At 41.0% G+C, this 11,000-nt stretch overlaps 1 protein-coding gene across 4 annotated transcripts in view; it reads right to left on the reverse strand.

Moving 5' to 3' along the window:
- The window catches only part of MOCS1 (molybdenum cofactor synthesis 1), a 45,465-nt gene extending 43,488 nt beyond the window's left edge, over nucleotides 1–1,977 (reverse strand). For 3 of the 4 annotated variants that reach the window (XM_081940838.1, XM_081940837.1, XM_081940836.1), the window contains exon 1: nucleotides 1,743–1,977. In XM_081940838.1, coding sequence (XP_081796964.1) covers nucleotides 1,743–1,898 — 156 coding nt within the window. In that variant the 5' untranslated portion in view covers nucleotides 1,899–1,977. The remainder of the gene's footprint in view (nucleotides 1–1,742) is intronic. The other variant, XM_081940839.1, reaches the window with a different exon arrangement.
- Nucleotides 1,978–11,000: the final 9,023 nt, after the last annotated feature.

Below are 11,000 nucleotides of genomic sequence, written 5' to 3' on the forward strand. Positions count from 1 at the left end.
ACATAGGAGCTGAAATCCAAACTTCCAATTTGTTGAAAGGAAATGTATACACAGTTCCACCCTGAATGATTCAGTGAAAGATTTTGGGAGGATTAGAATTATGCAACAGCATCCTTGTAAAATTACTTCAGAGATACCATTTTGTCTTCAGGCCAAAATATAAGATAATACATCACTTAATGCCAACTTTAAAAAGCACAAATAGTCCAGTTCATTCTAGCACATTAATCACATCAATCCAAAACCTTATCTGTAATTACTGTCAAAGAAGATCAAGAAAAAAAAGTTAGTTAACCTGAAAAATGATTTTTAACATAAATTCAAATAGTTAAATATGCTATTCCTAGTAGCCTTTTTCAACTTGAAAAGTATTTGGTTTCAGTTCTTATATAACTTCAATTTGTTGACAATTATGAGAATTGATATAAATTGTATTTGCAAAGGGTAACTTTTTGTTTCAGTGTTATCTGAATGTTAATGTATACAGAGTGACAGCCCTAACCTCAGGAATTGTTCCAAGCAGAACTTTTGGATTAAGTGCTGAGTAAGGATATCATGTAAGCACCTGCTTTTGATAATTTTAAAATTCTTCCATTACCTGCAGTGCTACCTGAAGTGTTAATTTACAGGGATTTTAATTCCGAATTCATTCCAAGTGCCAATACTTGTGTTGTATAGACTAAGAGGAAAGTACTCCTAGGCATGTGAAGTAGTTTTTTTCCCATCAGAAAGTACTCAGAACCCCCCCCCCCCCATTAAAGTAATGTTTCTTAGGTAAAAGGTATGATATATTCTGGGAGGTCTGGTATAGGGTCTCGTGCCTTTAGAGACCACCTATCTCCCATAACATCGGATCAGGTCATTCAATCCTGAAATGTTGGTGTACTCCAGGGGTGTGAAACTCGCATCGTCACATGACATATTGGGACTTCCCCCCCCCCTTCACTAAACATGCAGGGACAGCATGTGACACATCCGGCTTTAACACCCCTGGTGTACTCAGAGTTCCTTTGATTAAATAATATCAACTTTCAGTACCCCAGAAGCACACCTTATCTGTAAGATTCCCCTCAAGACTCTTACTGGATAGCTCATTTCTTTTGCCCTGTTTAGAATAGCAGTCAAAACCTGGCTCTTCAAACAGGCCTTCAGCAAGGGAGAATTAAATCTCTTGCTTCATCAAGCTTTCCATTGATTTATTTGCTGCATTTTATTGATATTGTAATGTGCTTGATTGTTGTGTGTGTCCATAGTGGTTGAGAGTCAGGCCGCCTGCAAGCTTAATAATGTAACACATTCATGTAACATTATGCCACTGCTTGCTTAATTTTCCTTTCTTGAAAGTTATGTAGTAACTTGAAAGTAATGAGTTACACCGGTTCACCCTATACCTGAGCTGTAAAGAGTTTAAAACTTCTCTTATCTCTCTGCTGCTAATGCTGGCGCCTCAGGTTTGGAAGACAGATACAGCTCTCATTCATATAACCTGGGGAGAAACAAACCCCTTTGAGCCCAGGTACGTTGCGGGAATCTGATCAAACTCCTCCTGACTTGATGCACCTTCGGAATATGCCACCGTTGCAAAGGACTCTGTCCCAGGTTTAGGTGATTTGCCCGCTTTAGGGCCCAAGAGGCGCGATGAGCGACTCACTTAGACTTTCATCAGACTGCAAGGGTGTAAGGAGGGCAGCGCTGGCCGCTCATCCATCCTTTGCAAGGCAAAGTCCCTCCTCTTGCCTCACCTGTTCAGAGGGCAATTCCAGCGCGTGTTGTTGCTGCTGCTGTCTCACCGGTGTCCCAGACCGACAGCTCCTGTTCAGGTGAACACAGAAGGCCCCTCGCAGGAGCAAACCCCGGCGCCCGCGCTGAGATATCCTGAGAGCTGACAAGGATGCCATTCCTCTTGCCTTAAGCGAAGTCTCGTTCCCCACAACCTCTCCAACTGGGGCCAGAGCAGAAGTAGCCGACTGGAGTCACGTGTGCCGAGAGGGAGGGGGAACCCGCGACCAATAGGGATCGAGGCATCCGCTCGGCATGCCGGGATTTGTATTCCGCTCAGGCCTTCGCAGGAATTCGGTTGCGCAATTTTCGAGTTGGGTTAGCGGTTGCTTAACTGATTCGAGCAACCGCTGCCCCGTTTTCTTTCCAGGACCTCCAAGATAAGGGGGCGGCGAACAGCTGCAGGCTTCCCTGGCCCTCGGCCAACTTTTCCTGGCAAAGCTTATCTGAACCCAAAGAAGAAGAAGAAAAGGGGGAAGGGAAATGGGCGAGGGCATTGTTCTTAGTTTTGGAAGAGCATGTTTTATCCCCCACACACACCCATTTATATATGGGGACCGATAACCGGGATTAAGTTTTTGAACGTTCTTAAACCCCGAATGTTTGTTTTCGGAAAGGCGAGGGAGGATAGCGTTAGCCAAGCTATCTTGCCACCGCCAGTATAGTGCAAATTAAACACCAGTCCTTCTGTGGGACTGTCCCGTTTGGATCCAGGATTCCTGCGAGCTGATATTGATAGCGTGAAGTTAAACGTCTCCTGAACCGAGTCAACAGCATGCATTTTACTCGTTTCTGGGCCGCTTGCGGGTAAGTCTAGCGTAGGTTGGGAATAAATGAGGGAGAGTACCCGGGGAACTGAAGTGAGGCAATTAACTGTGACTTTGGGCCAGTCCCTTTCAGCCCAGTTCACCTCACGTGGTTGTGGTTGTGAGGAAAAGAGGAGGAAGGTGAATGGAATCGAATGAAGAGAAAAGAGAGGAGAAGAGAAAATAAAATAGAATAACTTCATTGACACTTTGAATGTACACTAATCTGCTATATATTAAAAATGAAATTTTGTTGCATACAGCTCTCAGAGGATCACCACCTCTGATATATGTCAGAAATTATGCATATACCCACATATATGACACAGATATATTTGTCGCTTTGAATTGTTTATGCAAATAATAAAGACAGTATATAATATCAAAAAAAGGAGAATATTTGTAGCTCAGGGTTGAAATGAGAAATCCTTAGTGCTCTCTGAGCTTGGTTGTTTCATTACCCATCAGTGCTGGTAAGGACTGGGTCTTGCTCTCAGTTTACATTCTAGGATACAAAATACACACATAAATACCCTCTCTTCCCCTCTCTTCCGCTTCTATCACCAGAATGGGCTCTGCAGTACTGCAGGGCAAATCCAAAGAAATCATTCTTCTGCATGTTGTGGGGCAAGGCAACAATTCTCCCCAGCCTGCTGTACCTCCAAACTTTCCTGATGCCTGAGAATAGGGAGAGCTTGTACTTACAGAGATTTATTTGGATGAAATGAGAGCATTGGCTAATTTAGTGACTACATTCGTAATTAACAAAATGGGATGTGTATGTGGGTAGGTGGTAATAAAAAACAAACAGGAGTTTGGGGAGGTGTTTGTATTGTTACTTTATTGAACAATTGAAATAATTGAAATTGTTGGTGTGGGTAAAGAAGAGAGGAAATTGGTATCAACTTTGGTGGAAGCAAATGTTTAACCGTTTCTGCAAAGGAAAGGACAGTGATGGGAATTAAATAAAAATAATGTTTATACATCAGCTTACTTTTTCCTAAATTTAAGAGATTTGCTCTCTTAAGTTTAGAGTGATCTGCTATTATTCCTTGAGCACTAAAGCAGTATTTTTCTTAAGTTCTTATTTAGGACCAATCTCTCTGGAAGCATAGCAGTGTTTACTATCCATTGCCTGGCCATTTACTATCATGTTGTCAAACCAGAAAAAGAAAACATAAAGGAATTTCCTTTCCTCCTTGAAACAAACAAACAAACACACACACACACATAGACCTCACTAAAATCAGGGTGCTCTTGTGCTAGGAAGGCTCTCCTATATTCTTGGCATCTTTCTGCAGAAAAGATTGGAATAAATCTGATGTGATTCATTGACTTTTATTCATGCAATTTGTTTTCTCCACTGTATTTTGAGAGTAACTTCCAAATGGTGTTGCTGTTTCATGTGCATACAACCATGTGCTGATAATAAACAATTGGTATTCTGCAGTGTAATTCTATGACTATTTATTCTTTTGCACGTGATTAGATGTAAAAAAAAAAAAAAAGGCTGCAACCTAAGGAAGATTTCATTCTTTTCCAGGTGTTGATGCTCAAGGGTATTTGTTGAACAGGTATAAAAGGGATTTAAATTACATGCTTCATGAAGTAAGAAGTAAAAGGATTCAGGTTGCAGCAGAACAACTTTACACTCAGTATCACAAAAAAAACAAGGCAAAACCAGTTAGTCAAGGACATAAAACTGGAAATAGCGCAAAGAAATTGATATACAGGTAGTCCTTGACTTACCACAGCTCATTTAGTGACAGTTCAAAGTTACAATGGCATTGAAAAAGTGATTGATGACCATTTTTTCACATTTATGACCTTTGTGGAAGCCCCATAATCATGTGATCAAAATTCAGATGACAATTGTTTCATACTTATTATTCCTGTGTCCCAAGGCCATGGGATTACCTTTTGCAACCTTTTGACAAGTAAAATCAATGGGGAAGCTAGAGTCACTTAACCGGGTTACTAACTTAACAACTGTGGCAAGAAAAGTCATAAAATGGGGCAAAACTCACTTAACAAATGTCTTGCTTAACAACAGAAATGTTGAGCTCAATTGTGGTCACAAGTCAATGACTACCTGTAGTTTGATATAATGCAAGATTCAATCTGGTTATTCATTGATTAGTAATTCATATAGCATTGAATTCAATTTGTAAACTCTAATTTTGGATGGTATTGTGTGTTAATAGTCTGATGGACTATTGTGGACTTTTGAGAGATTTGTACAAATGTCAATTAAATGTCCAGTCACACTGGAGCCATAACAAGTAATGCCACTATAATTGCTAATGTACTTTTTAATAAAATGTTGCTTGATGTTAGCAAGCAATTGAAACTGTCCCCGGTAGGAAGGTTACAAAACCAACAGCAGAGCTGTTAGCAGCCGTTCACCACTTTTTACAGCAATCTCAGAATGCCTTTTTTATTTTGCAACTATGCATGAAAGTAGAATTATGGTGGCATACCATATTGCTGAAAATGATATCCAGTGGCAGGAGCAACAGGAGTCAGGTTGGAAAAATAGCAACAAGCAACTACGGCCATGGTATAAATTTGCATCACTTGTCTACAAATGTGGGAAATATGAGCCGTGGAAAAGCCAGTATCCTAAATTAGAACAAGTGTCAAGCGACTCTGCTGTATAATAAAGTCAACAGATTCAGCGCTAACATAAAGCTGCCATTGCAATAGCATGCTCAGCTTCAGAATTAGCCTGACTTTCCACTTTCACCTTCACATCTGACTTCACAACTTCAGCCTTTCATAATCTTCTCCTCCTCCTCCTCCTCTTCCTCTTCCTCCTCCTCCTCCTCCTCCTCCTCCTCCTCCTCCTCCTCCTCCTCCTCCTCCTCCTCCTCCTCCTCCTCCTCCTTCCATATCGGACATTGGTGATCATATTGGTGATCCTATTTTTATCAACAGCCGCATGAAAAAGTGCTGCTCAGTTTTATCCAAACCAATCCCTTAGATTTTAAAGCCATGATTTCTTCTGCCTGCACCTCATTTGCCTTCAATCTTTTTCTGGAGGATTAAGTGAAGTATGATGTATTTTTCCAGGTGTTGCATCACATGTCCAAAATATTCTAACTTTCACTTTTTAATCGTTTTGTTTAATTTCTTAAGATTCTAAATTTCATACTGCTTTAGAGGTTGGCTATCACTTTGAATCCTTTCTTGATGATATTGCAGCTGATCTGATTTAGATAAAGCAGCAAAATGTTTCAAACCAAAATAGAAAAGAAGGCCAGTTGCCATAACTCAACTTCCAGACAACTTTATCTGGATAACTGAAGATCTTCATTGACAAACTTCTCAACTTTTCTTTGACTGATTCTCACTATTTTGCAATGAGAATGAAAGAACTCTGTTCTGCACTGAGAAACTCGGGAACTGTTTATTGTCATCATTCATTTTAATCCTTTCTCGGGGAAACTGACTTACTTGTTAATCTTTTGGGAAGATACCTATTTTGCAAGCTGACTTTCAGTTGATTTTATCCCTGAAAAGGTCTTTTTAAATGCTTACAATAATAATGAACACAATCTTGCCCTAGCCACATTGTAACTGGCTTCTAATCTTCTATCCAACTGTCATTTCCTCACCAATGAAGGCAATGGCATTTTTCACCAGCCTCTTATCCCCTTTTGCAGTGTGTGCTTGAAAAGCTATGGGCACCTCTATTTATAATTGTTGATTCACATTATCCACAGGACTGACTTCCGGTTCCGGCGGCTGATGGCGACGAGCAAGCCTTGCTCGCCCCCCGCTTCCCCAGTGGGCTTCCCACTCCTTGGGGGGCACAGGACGCCCCGTAGAGGCATCCTGCCAAAGGGGCGGCACCGCGGGGGATCCCTGGATCGGCGGCGGCCGGCAGGAGGTCCCCCGCCTCGCTCCAGGCACCGGGGAGCACGATGGGGAGACGCTCCGGCGTCTTCACTACGATGCCGATTGGAGAAAAAAAAACTAGAAGGACGCGGCTGCTGTGGGGTGAGGCGTGAACTTCCTCCATTCCCTTTAATAATCCTAATAACTCTAACAAAAAAAGTCAGCTGTTTTAAATCCTATTTTTGGCGTGAATCAGAGAGGCGTGGCTGGAGGGAGGGGGATTTCCCCCCTCCCTCGGACAGGCGGCTGGAAACGATTTAGCTCTTAGCCCCAGGGAAAGGAGTAGGAGGGGGAGAGCCAACCAATGATGTCACGCCCCTACTAAGTGAATTTTCGGACTTAAGCCCTAAAACAATGATGATCTGGAAACTTTGAACATTGAATTTTGAAAACTTTATTTGTTGCCTCCAAACCCGAAGCTGGCAGGGCAAGATGGCACGCTTCCGTTGTCTTTATGAAATGTGAAATCTGACTCCACCTTTGAAACTTCAGGCTTCCGGTCTTTGTCTCCGTGTTACTCAGACAAGTTTCTTGTGGATTGCTGTTCTTTGAACTCCCTGGTGTGGAAATTTTGCTCTATTGCCAGGGCCAGTGGAAACAAAAACTCTCTTCTGCCTGGACCTTCTGTCTCTTGGACTCTCTTAGCTGCCTTGCCTTTCTGACTGACCATTTTCTATACTGACTGAACTCTTTATGGTATAAAGAATGCCACCTAAAAAACCACCTCCTGGAAAGCCTGGCTTTGCTGCCTCTGCCCCGACATCTGCAACCTCCAGTCCTAGTACACAATAAAAAATAACAGCTTTGATGCAACCTAAATCTCTAGAGATGGACTTTCAACAAATGTTTCAGCAAATTATACAGGGACAAGAGGAAATAAAAAAACAACTGCAGGAGATGAAAGAAGAAATTAAAGAGAACCAGGCCAAAATTAATAAGAACTCACAGAGATTGGACCTCCTGGAGGGTGGGGCGGCTGAGATGAGGGAAGGGATGGAAGGAATGCAGAAGGGAAACAAAGAACTTGACTCCCAGCAGATGAAAATAGAGTTTGAGAGAATGTCCTTCTATCTTAGATTTCAAAATGTGATGGAGACAGATGATGAAAATATAAGGGACAAACATATTGGCTGACTACATCCAGAAAGAGAAACAACAGATGGGGTGGGAAATAGACCTGGTTTATAGAGTGAATTCAGCCTATGCTAGGACACACAATGTTCCCAGGGAGGTACACATTAAATTCCTTAGAAAAAGCACAAGAGATGAAATTCTGAGCACACAAAGGGGGCAAGCCCTGACATACAAAGATAAGGAGATAACCATTCTGAAACAGATCCCCAAGAAAGTAAGAGAAAAAAGAAAAAACTATTCACAACTAGCGAATAAATTATACCAGAAGGGGGTGTGGTTTAGATGGTTGATGCCTGAAGGTATGCTAATATTCTGGGAGGAGACAAGAGTTAGAATTAATACACCCATAGAGGCACAGACCTTTATGGAAAAAAACAAACTACTAGAAAAACCTGAAGATCCTCCACCAGATACACAGGACACGGGAGGGGCCGGAGCTCTGTCGGCGGGGGGGAGATGGGGCAACATCGAGAAAGCTCAGATCACAAAAATGAGTAAGAAAATCCACCTGACATAAATTGATCGAAACTATTAACTGAACTTACATGCTGACTATATGTTATTATGTTACTACCTAATAATGAACTATGTGCAAATGTATACTATGAGTATGGAGGGGGGGTGCACCCACCGCACACTGCAGTTGCCAAAATTTGTAACTTATCCCCTACCTTTTCCCTTTGTAAAATATTAAAAAAACCAATAAAACTTTGTTATTAAAAAAAAAAGGACTGATAGACACATCCAAAGACAGGAGTCCTACTTAGCTGGATTTTCTCCGAATCCCTCAAATAAATGGAAGAAATTTAACCCATTATTCTGTTCCTCAATGAACAATAATAAAGCATGGAGGTTCTTGCACCAAGTCTCTCCAATACTCTGGTTCTCAATTCTGTCAAGAAGCCAGATTACACACAAACACACAAACACAGAGATTGGTGGTCTGCTGCAAGGTCTTCATGAAGCATTGTTGACCCAATGTTTCCTGTTCGTCCAAATCCATCGATTTTGCCTAAGTTTTTGGCAGAAGCTACTCTATTTACTATAGTAGATTTGCATTTTATTCTCTGCCCTAGTTCATGATGACTATCAATATTTGTTTGCTTTCAGTTGTAAAGCTACTCAGTATACTTTCACATGTCCTGTCAGGAATATTGCAAAACCTTGTGGGACATTGCTATTTTCCATTGCCTTGTGCCTCTGTGTTGTTATAACATGTAGATGATCTTTTGGTGACTTCTCTAGTTTTCACTCCTGTCAAGAAAATGCAGTCCCTCTTCTCTCTTATTTGAGTTGCCAAGGGCATCAGTTAACAAATAAAAATGGCAATTTTTGTTAGACCTAAGTAAACTACCTGGGTCAACAGAAATTAGCTTTGAAATGAATTCACTCCAATCTTTAAATGCCTTCTCCAACTCTTGTATCCAAGTTGCCTTATTTTTCCGTGATGGTGGATATTGTGAAATATGGAGTGTGGACAATATGGGAAGTTCTCAGAATGTTCTGCTGTCTCACAACTCTCTTTTCAGTTGGGCTGAAGAAAGTGAATTTCAACAGTCACTAAAGACACTAGCTTATAGTCCTGTAGTGAGTCTTTGTAATTACAACTTTCTGTTCAATTCTTTTTGCCATGAACATAACAGAGTAGTGGCAGGTATGTTTCCCCAGTCTAGTGAATTATTTTCCTTATAAATTCAGTCCTGTTGCTCATATGTACAATTGAACAGTGCTGTTACAGCCCAGTGCTGGTTTTGAATTATAAGTAAAACTGCTCTGTTTTTCTTATTTCTGATGGCAAGTGTATTGCAGATTATGTTCATGAATCACCTTTTATAGTTCTGGAAGCAGACCTACTGTCTGGGACCTCATCCCAGATTGATAAGAACTATGTCCTCTTTTTTATGCCTGCCAGAATGCTAATATTTGCATTTGGTGTATAAAACCTTTGGTGTCATCCAGCAGTGAGATTCACTTACCTTCCCTACCAGTTCACAAATGGGAGTGCATGCGCCTCATCTGTGCATGCGCAGAGCTTGCACATTATGTTGGAGTGGGTGGGCGCAGTCTCCCACAACCACCTCTACCGGTTCGCATGAAACGGAGAGAACCGGCTGAATACCACCTCTGGTGTCATCCAGCATTACAGATTCATTTAAAAAGAAATGAAGTATTCAACTTCTTCTAGTTCTCTAACAATTCCCCTTGGTTCTTGATTTTATTTATTATTGATTTACTTATTTATAACACATATTGGCTGTCCATCTTACCACAGGGTAACTCTGGGTGCCTTACGATCGCATTTAATTGATTCTCTTTTACTTTGGAAAGTAATAGTTTTTATTAAAGCATTCTTTCCTCTCAAGAAATTATTTAGCAGACTCTTCTACATATCCTCAGTACTCCCAAAATTTCTTTACAGGCTTTTTGTCGGCTCCTTTATCTTTTCAGGATTTTATTTTTGTGCAATCAGAAGTCCTTTCAGAAGAGCAGAAACTTTGGTCTTCTTAAGGATGCATCACTGATAATGATAGATTGTGGAAGGCTCTGGATAGCCAATCAGCACCTTCAAAGTTTATTGCCTGTTCTTGCTCGTCTCACATCTTGAACAGGCCATTCTAGAAAAATGCCTAGACTCACAATTCCAGCTCAAAGAACAGAAGACAGTTGTGGCTAGCAGAGCCTTTGCTTATCTTTGCAGACCTATCAGCCTGACCTCAATACCTGGAAAAGATTCTGAAAATGATAATCAAGCAACGAATTAGCGAACACCTAGAAGTAAACAAAGTACTAGCCAAATGCCAACATGGGTTTGTCAAAAACAGATCATGCCAGACTAATCTTATTGCATTCTTTGACAAAGTGACAAAATTAGTGGACCAGAGGAATGCCATCGATATAGTTTACTTGGACTTCAGTAAGGCATTTGATAAGGTAGATCATAACCTACTACTAGATAAAGTAGAAAAATGTGGGTTGGACAGCATCACCACCAGATGGATTCATAACTGGCTGACCAAATGCACTCAGCATGTAGTCTTCAATGGAACTGCATCTACATGGAGGGAAGTATGCAGTGGAGTACCCCAAGGCTCTGTTTTGGGCCCAGTACTCTTCAACATCTTCATCAATGATTTGGATGAGGGAATAAATGGGGATCTCATTAAATTTGCAGATGTCACCAAGCTGGCAGGAATAGCCAACACTCCAGAAGATAGGCGTAAGATACAGAAGGATCTTGACAAACTTGAACATTGGGCACTATCTAATAAAATGAAATTCAATGGTGAAAAGAGTAAGGTTCTACATTTAGGCAAGAAAAACGAAATGCACAGGTACAGTATAGGTGGTATCTTGCTCAATAGTAGTAACTGTGAGATGGAT

The sequence above is a fragment of the Natrix helvetica genome (assembly GCF_964273705.1).
Source record: "Natrix helvetica genome assembly, chromosome: 2".
Lineage (NCBI taxonomy): Eukaryota > Metazoa > Chordata > Lepidosauria > Squamata > Natricidae > Natrix > Natrix helvetica.